The 17,577-nt window shown below is 48.7% G+C and overlaps 1 protein-coding gene and 1 non-coding gene across 14 annotated transcripts in view; both read left to right on the top strand.

The window, feature by feature from the left end:
- The window catches only part of LOC122394251 (MICAL-like protein 1), a 52,949-nt gene extending 36,423 nt beyond the window's left edge, over nucleotides 1-16,526 (top strand). For 3 of the 13 annotated variants that reach the window (XM_043390993.1, XM_043390995.1, XM_043390994.1), the window contains exons 6-15: nucleotides 8,740-8,943; nucleotides 9,332-10,779; nucleotides 11,106-11,227; nucleotides 11,495-11,607; nucleotides 12,032-12,325; nucleotides 12,679-12,817; nucleotides 13,065-13,179; nucleotides 13,555-13,680; nucleotides 14,056-14,156; nucleotides 15,736-16,526. In XM_043390993.1, the coding sequence (XP_043246928.1) occupies nucleotides 8,740-8,943; nucleotides 9,332-10,779; nucleotides 11,106-11,227; nucleotides 11,495-11,607; nucleotides 12,032-12,325; nucleotides 12,679-12,817; nucleotides 13,065-13,179; nucleotides 13,555-13,680; nucleotides 14,056-14,156; nucleotides 15,736-15,926 (2,853 nt within the window). In that variant the 3' untranslated portion in view covers nucleotides 15,927-16,526. Of the gene's footprint in view, nucleotides 1-201; nucleotides 431-8,137; nucleotides 8,189-8,240; nucleotides 8,262-8,739; nucleotides 8,944-9,331; nucleotides 10,780-11,105; nucleotides 11,228-11,494; nucleotides 11,608-12,031; nucleotides 12,326-12,678; nucleotides 12,818-13,064; nucleotides 13,180-13,554; nucleotides 13,681-14,055; nucleotides 14,169-15,735 lie in introns of those variants that run through there. The other 10 variants (XM_043390989.1, XM_043390990.1, XM_043390991.1 and 7 more) reach the window with 6 other exon arrangements.
- Trnaa-ugc lies at nucleotides 11,782-11,853 on the top strand. Its single transcript has one exon. It is a non-coding gene; the product is annotated as a tRNA-Ala (tRNA).
- Nucleotides 16,527-17,577: the final 1,051 nt, after the last annotated feature.

Below are 17,577 nucleotides of genomic sequence, written 5' to 3'. Positions count from 1 at the left end.
CCCGCCGTGTCGTCATCGACACCTGTGTCACCATGTTGACACAACGCCACGCGTCTCACACGGTACGTGTCACATTGCGCCCTCCCGCTGGAGCCGCTGCCAGCACCGACCCCTCCCCCTCCTGCACCCCTCGGGGTCGGTGCCAGGTCAGGAATAGGAGGCCCTGAGGCACAGCTGGTGGGTCATCGTGGTCGTTCAGTCGGTGGTGTGACGGCCACTGGTACTGGTGCTGGTGTGGAGGGTAGTGAGTTGGTGCGGAGTGGTGATCGCGGTTAGTTGAAGTTTTGGTGGAAGTATTAGTCTTGTGGCTTCAGTGTTAGGATTTGTGGAAAATCTGACTAGGATGGCAAGTCTGCCGTTGCCGCCTCGCGCTCCGCCAAGAAGACGTCGGAAACCCTGTCTGCCTGTGACAGAGGAAGTCACTGTCGAGGTAATTAGTGCTGAATGCTTGTGTGGAAGCGTTGGTCGGTGGATTGCTTGTCTTGCTCTTCGAGTGAAGATATACGCCTCTTTTGTGTCCTCATGACTTGTTTCGGCTAACGCCTCTGATACTCTCCCGAAAGATAGCATTTTCAACCCGGACATTTTCCTTTTCCGTCCACCTCACACGCAGCTGTGATGTTACAGCTGATGTTATCATGCTTGTTTGTCCAAGTCATTCCTCCAAACACCTGACGGTCCACCCTCCTGTCGCGATGACAGATTGGAAACTCGGGTTTGATTAGAAGAGTTGGCTGGAAACCAGAGGTTTGACGGACGAATCTGGAGCAGCGTGACGGGCAGAAGTTGGGCAGAAGGGTGGAATAGTAGCGAAACGCTAAAAACGTCAGGTGGAAAAGAGACAAGAGGTTGTAGACAATAGCGATGAGCTGGACAAAAAAGTGATTTCATGCTTTCGATGACGTGGTGGATGTTCAGCTCCTGAAGTTTGCTTGCCTTCGTTTCCAAATAGGATTTCCTCGTGGCTCGAAGTCGTTTTCTTTCCATTTTAAATTGACAATTTAAATTGATCCAGGTGCTACAATTCCGAGAATATTCCCAACATCGAATCTTTCTCGATACCACACCAATATCAAACCTTCTTCAATCACCTCTTCGAACCCTTGACAGGAAAACGCCTGGCAGACGGCAGTCTCACCTTCCCACAGTATTGCAGTGTCGATAATGTAACGCCACCTCCACTCCCCGTATCTGCACGGTCGTCCCACTCAGCAATTTCCTGTGCAGATAGCGCCCGCCGCACCTCAGCGAACCGGTTGTGACGCAATCTCCTGCGGGCGGAGGGCGGTGGCTTGGCGGCGGTCCGTGTACCCTGACCTCGTGACCTCTGAGATCACGGGGAGGGTGGCTCGGAAGCTTTCGCTCTCGGAGGATGAGAGAGGGAGTGAGATTTTGGTGGTTTCAGGTGTGAAAGGTGGCAATTGAGAATCCGAGGCTGTACTTTGTCCTTAGATCTTCTGCACAAGTCACATTGGTGTTTGCAAGTGATCTGCAATGATTAGAAGAAAGAAATGCTTAGAATTCCGATGATAATTGCCAGTGTTCACTGGGTTGTTTCGTCGTAGCTTTGAGACTCAGTTGTTGTAACTTCGTCTGAGTCTATTTAATGCTCCTCATAACGTATTAGGTACACGGTTGGACGATTCGATTCCACGAATCTCTCAAGCTGTCTCTAAGTAAAGAAGACAAGCTTCAGAAGAACAGCGCCCATCCGAGTTTGCCATTTGTTGAGGCACTTAATTTGTTTGGGTTATTTAAATAATTAAATGAATGAAATAAGCGAAACATCAGTCATCCAGTCGGCGCTGCTCTAAACTAGCTGAAAACACTTTGGAAGAACGTTAAGAACGTACAGGGGTATTTAGACCCCTGTGGGGTAAAATGTTATGCCACCGTTTTTCAGAACCCCCATGGTTCTTCACGTAGACGGCTGTGCATTCTCATCAAAAGAATCCACACGATTCTTCCAAAGACTCTTATGAGGTTTAGGGTTTATAATAAGAGCGTTCTTACTTCTTAGCACCTAGATAAGAACCCCAAGGGTCTGTGAAGAAGTCCCTGAGGTTTATAGGGAAACCACCCTGTGTTCTGAATATCGGTTGTAGAACCCTTTCAGTTCTATTGCAATACCGCAAAATCCCCGTTCATTCGTCTATTGAACCTCCCATGCATGGCTATCGACCTGCGCCGTCACATCTGCTGCGCAAACACAGTACTTGATACACCTTAAAATGTATTACCTTCCTCTTTACTCTGAGCAATCAGCCTGCAAGTCTCCAGTCAGGAACAACCAGCCCGCAACCAGCCCATGCGATCAGCCCGCAACCAGCCCGCATTCAGCCTGCGATCAGCCCGCAATCAGCCTGCAGGAACGCTTTCCATTCGGCCGTGTCACTTGCCTTACACATCCAAGCCAAAGAACTCCAGAGCCAAATATGAACACATTTTTAGCTTTAGCAAGTGGATGTTTTCCCAAACACAGTATGTTTGCGCTATCGCCCATGTCAGCAGCCGGGTGGCGATATCGCATTCTCCCAAATCACATACAGTTTCTCCTTCCACCACCAGCTTCAAGCCAGCGTTTTCGACGATGTCGACGTCTCCGCGCGGCGCGCGCCAGGACGCTCTCCTCAGACTCCAGGGCCTCAATCAGAGCGGAGATGGCCTCGTCCCCTAGAATGAAGAGTCGGGCGGATGCGTTATTCAACAGGCAGGGAGTAAAGAAACTTAGATTGACTTCAGAGACCATGAGCCTACTCCAAAAATAAAATACTGCACTTGACCTATAAAGTGCAGCATAGATAAAATATTGCACTAATCAGCACGAACATATGTTTATTAAAATCAGCCAAATTTATACCTAAATCAATTGACCCCAAAATGGCAAGCTGATTCTATTCCTGGTTTATCTTCATTTGGAAGATTTGTCTAAATACCACATGCATAATTTAAGCTATGGGGCATTTATACAACATATAAATACTTACTGCATTGATTGGTCTTGCATATGAATTGTCTTCATCCAATGCATTCATCCATGCATTTGAAGAGCGTTGTGGTATTGCTTATTATTGTCAATCACAAGTAATATAAATAATACACAACACTTGACAAGCACAAAATTAACCTTATTTCAGTTCTTCAATATTTGATTACTTGCCATTCACCCAATCTTGCACCAGCCGCTCGTCACTGCACAAAGCGTGATCCAACGCGATCGAAAAATGGCGATCGCTTCCGGTGGACGCTAGAACGTGGTACCGCGGGCGTGGTCTTGATGAACAGGGGCGGCGCCACGGGTTTTCGATAGGGGGGGACGGGGACGGGGGCTTGCCTGACCGAAAATCCCAAAAGTAGATACTGATCGTGTATGCAAAAAAAAAAAAAACGAGGCACGTAACGCCGCGAAACTTGGCAAAGGCCAAAACACATCAAATGGTGCATCCCGTTTCCAAACTTATCCTAGGACACCTAAGATCGATCACCTTTTCAAGCATCCTTGCCTCTAAATCAAAATTTGCAGTCTTGCCAACTCAAAGCTGGTTTCCTACAAGCTGCGAATTGCTTAGGTATGAGTAGCAGTGCCAACTATTCGTACGTTTCGTACCTACTTTCAACTTTTCGATCTTACGTCTAGTCAGCTTCATGGCTTCACCATCATATAAGTCATGGAGGAAAAGTGGGAATGTCTTCTGCTCTGACAAGTGCGCCAAAACTGCAATATAATTTCAGAATCATGACATCACCACCTGATCCATATGCAACGGGCAGGGTGCAGCTAATGGCTAGCCGTCAGTGGTCATGTCATCGGTGGACACTCAAAAGGTCATGCTAGGTCATGGAAGGTCACCAGCCGTTATTTGATCACACTTTCTGATGGATTTTACTTACCAAGAGCTTCGCGGGAAAAACGAGCGCATGCACCGTTGAAAAAAAAATTGAGTGAAAGGGTCTCAGGTCCGGCGACCTCTGCAGGTGAAATGCCCCAGGGTAGGATTCCGGTCCTTGTTGATTAACTTCGTCAAAAATGGCAGTAGAGCTGTGATGTCGGCAACATTGTGTTCGTCATGATCGAGCTGGCACGACCTGCATCGTTCTCATATTCACCCTCCAATCGTAACTCAAGCAGGGATTGGCAAATGGCGGGGCACCCCCTTTGGGAGGTAATGAACGTCTCTGGAAACCTCATCCCTCATCTCTTTAGCATTAGTGGCTCTGCTTATGGAACAGGTTTCTTGACTGGTCTGTTTCACCCCAGAATTCAAAGACTAGTCAAGGTCAAACCGTCAAACCGAGCGCACCACAGTGAGCACAATTTGATAAGCTGGTGTATCTCAATTTTCATGTAGAACCTTTCACGTATCAGTTATCACGTACCTAAAACCCTTTCGTGCACTCATGCAAAAGCAACTGCCATGTTTCAACAGCTGGTAATGGCATTTTCACAGCCGCTGACGTAAGAAGGGGAGGGGGGGGGGGCTCGATTAGACCCCCAGCCGTTCGGTTCGGCCGCCGACCGAACTTAGTTGTGCAGAAAAAAACGAGTGCTATCGAACCCCTTGACGAGAGGGAGCCGATGCTACCCAATTATAAGGTCTTGGGCTACTGCGTGGTTTTTTGGTCCTGCCTGTGATCTATCCGAACACTTCTCCCCACTGCTGGGGTTAAATGGCATAGATTTCAAATGGTTCCTGTGGTAGAACTGGCATGCTTGAATTTGACTAATTAGGAATGGAAAATATCCATATATGTAGTAACGGAAATCTATGGAATTTCAGTAAACTTGGTTTTGTCGGCAATGGGGTCTGGCAGTGGAATGGGGAGGTAATAACCCTGCCTGGCGCCCCAAAAAGGGGGGGGGCACGATCCCCGAGGCCCTGCCGATCACCTTATAACTACAGGCATCACAGCTCGACACCTTTTGCAGATGGCCAGGACCTCCTGCGATACATCCCAACAGCAATCTTTATTCAGAACCTGCCTTGATTAACCAACGATGCATTAAATGCGACGGATAAATCTACAATGCATTATTATCAACTATTGAACGGGCCTCGCCGATAGGGGGGTACTGTACCCCCCTAACTTTCGATAGCGGGGGACCTGTCCCCCCCGTCCCCCCCGGTGGCGCCGCCCATGGATGAAAGCCATTACACTGATTAAACCACAACCCCTTCTTCTTAAACCCGATGCTAGTTCGTGCAAAACCTTCAAAGGGTTTATCTTTCGCGCGCTTGGTGTGACGTAATATCACGTGACTAGAGAGAACGAAGAAGAACCGGTGTTGGTCGAGTCGAAGCTCCCCTGGGGCCACTAAGACTGCACGCGAAGAAGCAGCACGTGTCTTCGGTCTATGTGAAACACTGTGTGTGTTCTTCATGAACCAGACGTTCTGCTTCGCCTCTAAGCCAGTTTACCCTAATACCCAAAAAACCTAAGTGTGGAATATTTTAAGATGCTTTTGCATAACGTTCTTTCAACTTGTTTTCAGTGAGCTGGAACTGGTTATTAACTGGTCGCGGTTGGAATCTGTAGACGACGACATGGCGGAGACAAACATCGAACTTTGTAAATTGGGATGGCCATATCCGTCTGAACTTTGGAAATTGCACATTTCGCAGAATTTGTTGAAACCTACATTTTGTTACTGTGGAATTTCATTGTGGCTCGTAGATTTTGACGGAATGGCTGATTGAATACCGAGCCATTAGATGGCGAATTTGGTACTTGGCTGGCTGATTCCAGGCACGCTCCTTCCCATCCCACCCTCTCGCCAGGTCCCTACCACCAATCGCGTGACCTGGCCGGGTCTTCACGGTCCGTTCGCAGTCCAAACCTGGGCGCAAAAACGATAGTTCTGACCGCCCGACCAGCCGACCGACCAGCCGGCGGGCTGGGCGGGCAGCCACCCCTCGTCCGCCGCTGCGTGGCGCCGGACAGACTAGTTTTTCCGCCGTGGGATGGGGTGGATCCAGAAGGGCGTGAAATGCATGGTGATGGCGAGACGCAGAGGTGGATGGCAGAGGCTGGGATGGGGTGGGGGAAGGGAGTGGGAAAGATGCGAGGCTCACCTGAGATTATTCAGTGAATGGTAGCGATATGGCATTTGTTTTGGATTGAAGGTTGGATGTTATCAATAGTTCTGTTGAAAGAATTTGCCTTTGTAGTTGTCGGTTGAAATGAAAAATACGTAAATAAAGTAAATAGTGAGCTACAGTCGCTCTGACTTTGGTTTACCTAAGTCATTCTCTCTTTGGTCGATTTTCTCAGTCTTTAACCTGCGACCGCCTGGGGGGGGGGGGGGTCGGATCCGACCCCCCCCTCCGTTTTTCTTGAATAACTCATGAACCGCTTGCGTTATCAACTTGAAACTTGGCATACCTTCTCCCCCATCAATTTGACGTCTCCTGTGCAATTTTTAAGAAAAAACTTTCAAAAATTTTGAGATATATCGATTTTAGTGATGTAACTACATGGCGTTTTCGGTCAAAAAGTGGTAAATGTTTAAAAAATCGCCAAAAATCGAGGTTTTAAGCAAATTGCAAATTAAGGACATGAAAAGACGCAGCTCAACGAATTCTTTAAAATGGTTATCTCGAATTTTCCATAAAATGCGGTTTTCACTCCTAAAAATTCAAAAAACTATATTTTTTTGGAAAACAGCTAATAAAATCCAACATTTTGAGAATTTCCAAAAACCGGAATATATGTTATAGAGCTCTATTAGAACATTAGATGTCCCAAATTTCAACTTTCTATCTCGATTTTTGACCCCCAAATTGTAAAAAATAGCTTCAACATGCATAGGGCATGGTGACGTCATAAGCATTTTCGCGAATTAGAGGCACTTCTGAACATCGCATGTGAAAACAAATGGCACCACTAGATTCCTGGGACAAAGCTCGTCTAGAAAAGTGCATTTTTATATCAAAAATAAAAAGTTGAAAAATTGACTTTTTTTCTTAGCCCTCGTTTAGTTATGTATGGTATAAACGATTTTTTATGCTTTCAATGCACACTTATCACCAGCACAGTGACTTGGGGTCACATATAACCATTACCATCGGATTTGGCGTGAAAAATAAGCCATAAAACATGTGTCGCACGCCCATGTAGCAGAAAGTGAAAACCGTGACCTTTCGTGACCTGACCTGACCTTGACCCGAAAGTTGACCTCAATCTTAAAATCTTAAGAGTGCTTTGGGAAGGTCTCGTAGAGACCTTTCGAACGCCGCCTCGCGGGGCTCGATACGACCATTGGTTCTCGAGATAACAGGGGGGGGGGGGTCGGATCCGACCCCCCCCCCCCCCCAGGCTGTCGTGGGTACGGAAATAGCCCAGGCGGTGCCGGGTTAATTCGTCGTCTAGTTGGGACAGTTTAAAAAGACGCACAGTTGTATAAAACAACATATACGGTACGCACATTTTAGTTGCCCGTTGTGATTTTAATGAATCATCCCACTTTTCCGGTTAACTGGTGGCGGTGTTTGAACTGTGCAGTGTGCACTCCACACTTCGGCATGAAACTTTCATTACTTCCTAACTATTCTTTACACACAAGTAATCGGCCCTCACTTCACCTATCACTGCGTCGCATGAAACGAGAATGAAGAAGCACTCCATTCTTGACAAATACTGAATGCATTTGGCGAGGTCGATTGGCCTTGCTTTACCTATGTTACACTGGTATGCAACCTCCTAAGTCCTAAGCTATCGACGAACACTGATTTCGCTATACCAATCTGTACACTAGAGAGGTGTTGGTTGCCTGTTGAAAGCATGCCTTGTAAAAACGCGGGACTGGTTCAGGTTGTTGTCTCACGTGTGTAAATTATTTGTAAAATAGCTAAACTCTACTTATCTTTTGAATTGCGCGGCTCATTTTGTTCTGTTTAGTGCGTTCGGTGCTGGCCACGTATAATTTCCATCACTCCAATGGTGATAGTATATGTGTGAACCGTGCAGTTGTAAGCGAAGTGGTTAAGGATTCTCCCTACATGGTAGAGGATTTTTCCTACGTGGTAGAGGATCCCCCGCACCGTCCAAATTTTATATTATAGCTGTCGGTCAGCTTATTTCACGCTTTGAATGCGTAGCAGAGGCATTTCCACGGGCAACTAACACGTTTCTTCCATAGGAAAACCTGGACATCATTGGCCAATACCGTCACGATATTCTCTGCTGAGAGGTGAGATAGTGCTGCCGCCCAGCGGCGACAAGACTAACTTCAACTTCTCTCTCAGCAGATAGATGGCATGACGGTGGGTCGGAGCTGAAAAGGGAGCGTTCTCTCGTGATGGAGCGCGTCTGTTGCACATTCTGTCCTCTTCTCTCGTTTCTCTCTCTCTCATCGGCTTCTTTCTTCTCAATGTTACCTTTCTTTTTCCGTTCTTTTCCGCTGTGTTACCTCGACTATACCTAATTTCATTGATTTTAAGAACGTCTACTTTCGCTTTTTTCTTTTACGACTATCATTTGTTCGTTTCACATTTCATTCTTTTTTATTATTTACTTTTATTTTTAATATTATTTCCATGTTGTGTTTGTTTTTCTTAAGTACGAATATTTTGTCATCTTTCGTCTTTTGTGTTAATCTTTTCTGCTTTTCGTTGTTTTCGTTGTTCAACTTTCTCTCTCGCCTTTTATTTTCACCGTTTCACGTTATTCTCCTCCCCTCACCTCACCACTCTTCCACCTGGCGGCGGCGCGGCGAATCACAGTTTGGTTTTTCGGCCGCAGCACGTCGCCACATCCGTCCGCCAGCGCCAGCCGTGCTCGGTGTGCCAGCTGCCGGTGTTTCTGGCCGAGCGAATGCTCATCGAGCGCCGGCTGGTGCACCGCACGTGCTTCAAGTGCGCCCGCTGCGGCAGTCAGCTCTCCACCGCCAATTACTACATCACTGAGGACGGACAGTTCTGCTGCGAGGTCTGCCCCGATGAAGAAGTGAGTGACGAGAGAGGGATGGTGGGAAGGATGGAGAAGAAGGGAAAGAAAAGTACGAAGGATGCCTACTAAGGGGGAAAGGCGGAAGGAGGGCTTGCTTGGTTGTTGATTGTTTGGGAGCTACCCTGTTGCAAGTGTCTGCTTTTGTGGGAATGTCTGCTTGGTATCGTAGTATGCTGTCCTTTCATGTTTGTTTTTAGGTGATAACAAAGTTCCTAAGTGATGAGTTTGTGCTGTTATCCCTTTGTGAATAGTGAATACGGCCTTAGGTCGTAGACCAAGTCTCATGGCATTTCTTCTTACTCTAAGCCTGAAATCAAACCACGCAAACGATTTTGCCTTGTCTTATCGTGCCTCTCTTGCTAACCCTTTTCCTCTCGCCCTCTAGATTGGCGGTCGCGTGGAGAAGACGGCCGCGGTGTTGGCGCACGAGCGCGCCGTCCTGGCCGGCCCCACCGACGACCCGCTCAGTGAGGACGCCGACGCAGTCCTCGAGCGGGAGGAATCCGAGGCGGCGGCGCGCGCGCCCGGCGCTGCCGACTCCTCATCCAGTGACTCGGAGAGTGACAGTGCCGAGTCGGAGTCAGAGTCGGAGTCGGCCGCGACAGAGACGCTCTGCGCGCGAACGGCGGGTGTGGCGAAGGACGGACATGGGGATGGGACGGGGAGGGGTGGGGAGGGAAGTGAGAATGGTGTGAGAAGTGAGAGAGGTGATGTGAGTGGTGAGAGTGAGAGAGACGCTACTACTGGCGCTAGTACAAGCTCAGATACTACTGCCGTAGCGACGGCAGACGAAACTAAAACCTCAGACAATAAGACTGAAGCTGGCTCAGAAGAGACCTCAAAACCTCAAACCTCCGATGACGGTGAAGTGGAGCTCCGTGTCTCCGCCGCCCCTCCTGCCCCTGCTCCTCGCTCAGGATCCCCTCCTTCCGCCTCCTCTGGAGCTGACGGCGCCACACAGCGTCTATCACTGGTTCAGCAGCGTCTGCAGCAGTTTAAGGCAGCCGAGAGACCTCAGCCGGCCCCGCGGCGGGCAGGGAGGTCCTCACAGGCGGCGGGGACCGAGTCGGGAGAGCAGACACCGCCGGAGAAGAGTGCAGGGGAGAAGGGCGAGGAGAAAGACGAAGGCAGCGATCCAGCGAAAGAGGAAAGTGAAAAAGAGACAGATGCAGCAGCAGCAGCAGCAGCAACAGCAACAGATATAGCAGCAGCAGCAGCAGCAGCAGCAGCAGCAGAAAGCTCAAATCCATTCGGGGACGATGAAGAGGATGAAAAGGAGAAGGATGAACTGAATCCGTTCGGCTCGGATGGCGAGGAAGAGGTCGAGGATGTGACCAAAGACAAGGATGCTGCTGAAGAGATCAAAGAGACGTCTTCCAAGGATGTGGTGTACCCGAGCCTCCCCAGTGAGGAAACGTCAGAGACTCTTGATGTGGAGTCTTCGCCTGCCGCAGAGGATGAGAAAGTGGAAGAGACGACCGTTCCTAGTGTATCAGTAACTGAACCCACTCCTCCTAAACCCGCACCGCCCAAGGAGTACAACCCATTCGACGAGGATGAAGACGAAGATGAAGAACAAGCTGAACCTGCGGCAGCGGCTTCCACAGAGACAGCTGAGGTAAAGTCAGAACCAGCTCCTCTGGAAGAGGAGTACCCCGACGACCTCAATCCGTTTGGAGATGAGGAGGAGGAGGAGCCCTCCCCTGCTCCTGTGGAGGAGAAGCCGGTCAAGCCGCAGAGTCTAAACCCGTTCGGAGACTCGGACGAAGAGGATGGGGAGGAAGAGGTGACCCCCGCCTCCAGCGCGCAGAGCACGCCCGCTAAGGCGGCCAGGTGAGAGATCGGCCGGAGCGGGATAACTGAAACTCTAGGATGCCGTGGGTATCCAACAAGACCAAAACAACACGGGGATTACTTATCCGTAATCATGTTACAATCGTTCGTTGAGTCGTTCATTCATTCACCCATTCATTCGTTACCTAATATTTCATTCATTCACTTGTCCAGTGATTTATTGATTCGCTCGAAAGTCGAAACTGATTCATTGTGCTTGGTAGCGTATTCGTCTTCGATTCATCTCATGCTCACAGCTCTGCCATCATGTCATTGCCAACGTCTTGTCCCTCTATTTCATCAACCCTCTCCCCTCTCACCCACAGCGGCTCACGGGAGATAAACCCTTTCGAGAAGCCGCCCCGGCCGCCGCCGCCTACCCTGGATAGGAGGAAGCTGGCGTCAATGAAGGCGGCGGTCACCCCGCCCCGGCCGCCAGAGCCGCCGGGTGAGCAGAACGGGAACTAATGATACAGGGCGGCTGGATTTGTGGGGAGTGCGGACTAGGCAGTAGGGTTGCTATTTGATCGTAAAATGGATACTAGTGCTGGACAGGCTAGTCAGAATTTTCAGTCGAATTATTGTGGCCTTCAGCTCTTTTCTATGTTTCTAAAATACAGGGAGGCGGGAGGCATTTCATTCATCCTTCAGCTCCTGCATTTGTTTTTTCTCCTTCTCTAGTTTATTTACCGCCTCTCGCCTCTCCTTCCCTCAGGCCTGGTTCGGGAGCAGCGCGCTGGGTCACTCACCTCTCTCACCTCGACGGGAAAGAAGAAACGGCCGGCACCGCGACCGCCGGGCGTCGAGTCCTCACCGTCGCGGAGCCAGGTAAGCGGTGACCTTGGAGTTTTGAGTCCGCTGGGACCGCGTGTTGATAATATACGGGAGCTGTTCGTTATCTCACGAGTGTTCTGTTGTGTCATAATGCATATTACGTCATAGCAGAGGACGTCATAGCTGTGTGACTGGTGTCTTGGGCTATGAGTGAGCATCGTTGACGGAGGGGATGTAGCGCAGTGGTAGCGCGTTCGCTTTGCATGTGAAAGGCCCCGGGTTCAATCCCCGGCATCTCCAGGTTCAGTTTTGGTTTTGACGCGACCCTCGCTACGTCGTTGTGGTTTGTGGGTGAAAGGGGCTGTTCACTGTTCAGTGTTCAAGCGTTCAACCATACGTAACGTACTCAATGGCGTACGGACTAATTATTTTTACGCATTAAGTCCGACTTACGCTTTTTGCTCTTGTCCTTTTGCAGGGCGTCTCTCCAGCGCACTCGCCATCAACACTGCGTAAAAGGCACGCTCCTCCGCCCCCGCCGCCACCTCCAGTAGCGGTATCGGGAACCCCTCCCCCCGCTCCCGCCCCCGCCCCGGAGACGACCGGCGCGGAACCGGAGCCGGAGGCACATAGCCCGGAGCGGAGTAAGGCGGAGAAGGAGCAGGACAACTACACCAAGCAGGTCAACAACCTGACCAACAAGTCCATCCAGGGCAAGTACAAGCGGAGGAAGGGACCTGCGCCGCTGCGGCCCAAACCCATCAAACGACAGGTGAGAATATGATTGTAATTGGCAGATTTAGAGGAATAAGAGAGGTCTAGGGAGTGGTGAAAATGGGTTTATTTGTTTGCTGTTGGCCCTTTTTTGACACGATAAGTTAAGAAAAAATGGGCAGACTGATGTAAGATTTACTGAACCTTACGTTTACTGAACCTTACAGATTGACTGAACAAACGTTGAAGCACGTTATCCTTGATATGTTTGATCTGTGGTTTGAGCTAGTCGTTGTAATCGTCGTCCAATACTTTTTACGTATCTTTCCTCTTCTCATCTGTGCTTCTCACTACATTTTGCACGCATGTTCCGTTTTTTCTCACCAAGGTGCTTCACTCCTTACACCACAGGTGAAGACGCTGCCGCCGAAGGAGACGCAGACGGAGCTTCACGACATCAACGTGCGGCAGCTGGAACTGGAGAGACAGGGGGTCGAACTGGAGAAAACCATACGGCAGCTCACCGAGCAGGACGACAAATCACAGAAAGGTACGGGATCGGGGAAGGTGGTGGACAAAAAGGTACCAATCTACAGATAGCTGATGGAGAATAACAGAGCGAAGAACTATCGAGAAATCCATGAAACTATGGACAAAGAGCATGTTGAGTGTTGACCGATAACACAAATCACATTGCGTCTCGCTTTACGTGGTTGTCGTTGAACTTATAATTCCATTCTGAGCAGCCGTAGATATCGTCTGGGCTATTTGATAACCTCACCATTTCTCCTCTACAGAGCTGGACAGTACAGCGCCCTACGGTCTGGATATCGAGGACATGATCCTGCAGCTGTTCGAGCTGGTCAACGAGAAGAACGCACTTTTCAGGCGACAGGCGGAGCTAATGTACATGTGAGTTATCGGTGATTGGGAGAGGGAATCGGGTTGGTGATGGGATGAGGCGATTTTTCAGCTATTAGAGGACTAGTGACGCATTTGCTGGGTGATGCTTGAGGTGCAGTAGATTTCGACAGTGCTATTATAACGCACCGTTTTGAGGGACGTCGTGTTTAGTGGGCTGCTCTAGCAATAACAGCTAAGATCACATATTTTAACATCTCTATGGTTTTGGTTTCAACTTTCCTAGCTTATTTTTTATTATAGATGACCAATCCGGCATCATCCTTTAACAATTCGTATTTCATATACCTACTCCCCGATTTCCGGCCGCTGCTTCGTACCCTAGCGGTCTGTATACTAACCTCTGTTTCCCCCACCTCCCACCAGGCGGCGCCAGCACCGTCTGGAGGAGGAGCACGCCGAGCTTGAGTACGAGATCCGCTGTCTGATGATGAAAGCCGACTCGCTGAAAACGGAGATGGAGAGGCAGCGGGAACAGCGGCTTATCGAAAGGTGAGGGGTGGGAGAGGAGGTTGGGTAAGATAGTGTTTGAGGGGAGAGAGTGAAAGGTTGACCGAGAGACTAGGGAGGGGCGGTAAAAGGGCCCGATGAATATCTGAGGTAGAGAAATGTGATCAATAACGATCGACATCTATATTATGTTTCGGGTTTCGACGGTATGAAGCTTATGTCGTGTACATGACCGTAGCAATGATCATTTCCCTATCAGCTGACCTGAGACCATATCTAACATTTTACCACTTAATATCATTACTGCAAACATCACTGTCTAGTATCTACTCTCCCGTGGACTGAACTGATTCCTGCTCTTTGACTGGTCTTGTCAAGCCGTCATCCACTGACCTCCCCCCCCCCTCCCGTTTCCAGACTGGTGTCCGTTGTGGAGCAGCGTAACGAGATCGTTACCATGCTGGAGATGGAGCGGATCAGGGAGATCCAGGAGGACGCCACCATTGACCACCACATGGGTTTGTACACAGGTACAGCGACGGCCCGATATCTAGACAGACAGAGAGATATATATTGGTCCGCCCCCGCCCGTAGTCGCCGCCGCCGCCGCCGCCAGGGCCGCGCCCGTTCAGCCAGAGCTGTGGCTTATGAAACTGCCTCAGTGTCACAGTACTTTGATGTCATTTGCTGAAATGGTGAGGGTAAAAGGCGATGGCTTTGTTGAAGGCTATGAACTAAAGGCGGATCCGTCTTGAGCTGATGGCTGAAGACGGGTTTCGTCTAAGTCTAATGGTTGAAGGCTGACTCCTAATTTATCCAATGGCTAAATGCGGCGGCGATGCGGAGGCTGTGGAGTGGGGGCGGAAATTTAGTTGAGCACTGGCACCCTTTGTTACTCTACTGGTTTGTGTGTTGTGTGGTGGCAGGCAAATAGTCCCGAGGAATGTCCTACAAATGAGATGTCTCTTTGAGATAATTTTTTTTTGGGACATTCCATGAGGCTCGTCTGCTCCTTTTCTTAGGCATGCAGTCTATGCTTTATGTGTTTAAATGTGTCTTTCGATTAGCAAATTTACATAACCAGCATGCTCTTTCTTCATCGTTCTTTCTCTTTTTCTCTCATTTTGCTGAGCTTATTATGACGAGCCTAACCTACGCTTTTTGGTGTTTCTTTCTCTATTCTTTTTCTGCTGCACAATGTGTCTGATCTGAGACCTCCGTGAGCTCATTGTGTATCCCAGGCTCAGAACTTGTCCCACTCCCTCGCACGTAGGACCGTGATTTCGCTGTGGCTGCCATTTACACCGCTGAACACTCTGGTTATGTTCTTGTGTTATTTGAGGATTTGTTACAATATCAATTATTGTAATGACTACCGAATTTCTTCCTAAAATAAACAGCCTTGAAATGGTTGGTACTTCAATAATTTTTCGGATTTATTTTTTCGTTTTTATCTCATTTATTATCCCAATTTTTCATTGATCCTCGATAATTGATTATTACGTTACGTCCTCTTTATCAAAATTGGCTTAAATTTGTTCAGTCATCGCACAACTATCAGCGGTGGTACGGGCAGCCACAGCGGGGTCGGGTCAGGTCAGGTCAGGTCGGCGCTGCTGATGTCGGGTCGTCGCTGACCTATTGAAGGGACTGGCGGGGTTGCGGGGTGGCTGTTTGAGATATGAGCTACATTAACCCTTAGTTTGCGGTGGCTGCGATTTATTTACTAGTGTAACAAGTGGCTTGATATTTGCGCTTCGTGGTTATTGATCTTCTAATAGCAACGTAGCATTTATAGGCTTTCACCTTTTCAGTTTGAGATACTTTGAGCGCGAATGTTGCCTAACATTTTCCATTTCGCATTGGCTTTCATCACTAACTACGCTGTGTACTACTGGAAAGGACATTTCATGTCATCATGTCATCCGATTTTCAATTGTAACATTTTAAATTGTATTTCTTATCCATAACATGGTTGAATTTTTGTCATTATTTGTTAACAATTTTTTATCGCTGACAGCTACACTTTTCATTTCGCTGTATTTTTGATATGCCTGTGAAACAGTATCGCTTATTTTCAATCATCCATCTTTTCAGCCGAAAGGGTTGGCTCCGTGGAGCCCGCACCGGACAAGAAAAAGAAGAAAAAGAAAAAGAAAGACAAGAAGGAAAAGGAAGGCAGCAGCAAGAAGAAGGGACGCGATGCTGACAAGGACATCGACGAAAAGGAGCAGGCGACCGAAAAGAAAAAGTCCAAGAAGATTAAATTGAAAAAGCTGTTCTCATAGCGATGTGTTTAGCGTCCGAAGGCCTCACTAGTGAAGACACCGGTCGTGTTATATCTTGGCGTCACGGTCGTAGTCCGATGTTTGTGATTGTATGTCTAGCGTCGGCGTTTGGTGTATAGAGTGATGAAGGCCGATGCAAAACGCTCTTTCATTGAACGTTGAAAGTGATTGGCAGTGCCCTTATCGACAGAGAGAGAGAGGGGGACGGAGGGAGGGAAGAGAGAGTGGGGAGGAGCTAGTAGGAACCTCAGCGCGATGGGAGTTGTGTTTATTTTAACAGGGCACAGAAGCGAGCGTGATGTTTCGGTAACGAAAGTGCGATTTGAGCTGTCTTGAGTTTGCGCTTGAGCATTGTATTTTATGTGCAAATGTGAGGTGTATGTGCCTTTTAGAGTTCTTAGTTCAGCCCTGAATACCCGCGTTATGTGAGTGTACGGATGCAGGTATGTGAGTTAGTATCCGCACTGTAGAGCTGTATCACGTTGAAAGAGAGTTCGAATCGCTGTATCTTCGCTGCAGGGTACAGCACTGTATTGCATTCCAGACGTGCTGCACAGTTGTATCTCGTTTTGAGGTGATCAAATATATTTTACGAATGTATTTTCCGTATTTTGGAGGGTTTTTGATCAAGGAAACCAGTGCACCATGGCGCTCGATGAAGGACGATAAATCTCCGTGTTTGCAGCCGATGAGAGTTATTGTAACGAAATTCGTTCCTACCCCGTCCTCCACCTCCCTCTGTACCTACTTACTGCCCAGCCCCCTCGCCCACTTACAATACCCTTATATGGTCCTCACTCCTCACCTGCGACGCCTGTCCTCGCCCGCTTCTGATTGGTGCTATGATATGACGTACATCTATATGTATGACGTGTGTGTATGACGTTTGAATATAGCGGCCGACGCCGAACGCCGAGCAGGAGCTGTGAAAGATGGATTCGAAAGCCAACCGCCGTAGCGGCCTGACGTATCGTTATTCAAAGTCTCGGCCGACTGTTTATTACTTTTGGATTCTGTCGTCAAATTTGCAATACATACTTGAAGAAAAGAAAAACCGTGTTGGTTATACGGCTGAAACAAGAGGTCCCCAAACAGACTATCACAGAAGAAGAAATTGTTTATTTACTTTTTACATTTGTTACAGTTATCGCTCTAAGTTAAATATTGGCTTAACGAGTGCATGCGGTAAATTAGAGCTATATTAGTCGAACAGGAATCCCCCAGAAAAAAATACACCACATCGTCTTATCTATGATACTGCCGCCCTACTGCCTTCATACATAAGCGATATTGCACCATGGCTTAGCCATCAACCAGTAGCGATGCTAACCAATACGATGACCTTTCCTGCCCAGCGTCCTGTTAGTGATCAATCGCCAATGTAGCTGTCTGAACACCGCCACTGCTTGTGTCCTGTCTTACCCACATCACCGCCCAGTCCACCCCTGTGTCTACCTGATCTCACGTCTGTACCATGCCCTCGAGCCGGTCACGACTTGTACCCCGTCCCCCTCCCCATCCATTCAACACGTACCCTAACCACCCGTCTCCTCCCCGTCACCTGCCCTTCCCCCCCCCCCCCCTCCTGTAACTCCAAACCTGGTCTAGCCCTCTCCTCTACGCTCACAGCTAGTCATAACCTAAGCTCTCC

Source organism: Amphibalanus amphitrite, unplaced genomic scaffold (assembly GCF_019059575.1).
Source record: "Amphibalanus amphitrite isolate SeventyFive unplaced genomic scaffold, NRLGWU_Aamphi_draft 000582F_arrow, whole genome shotgun sequence".
Classification (NCBI taxonomy): domain Eukaryota; kingdom Metazoa; phylum Arthropoda; class Thecostraca; order Balanomorpha; family Balanidae; genus Amphibalanus; species Amphibalanus amphitrite.
The sequence above is the reverse complement of the archived record's forward strand: the minus strand, read 5'-3'. Positions and strand labels throughout refer to the sequence as shown.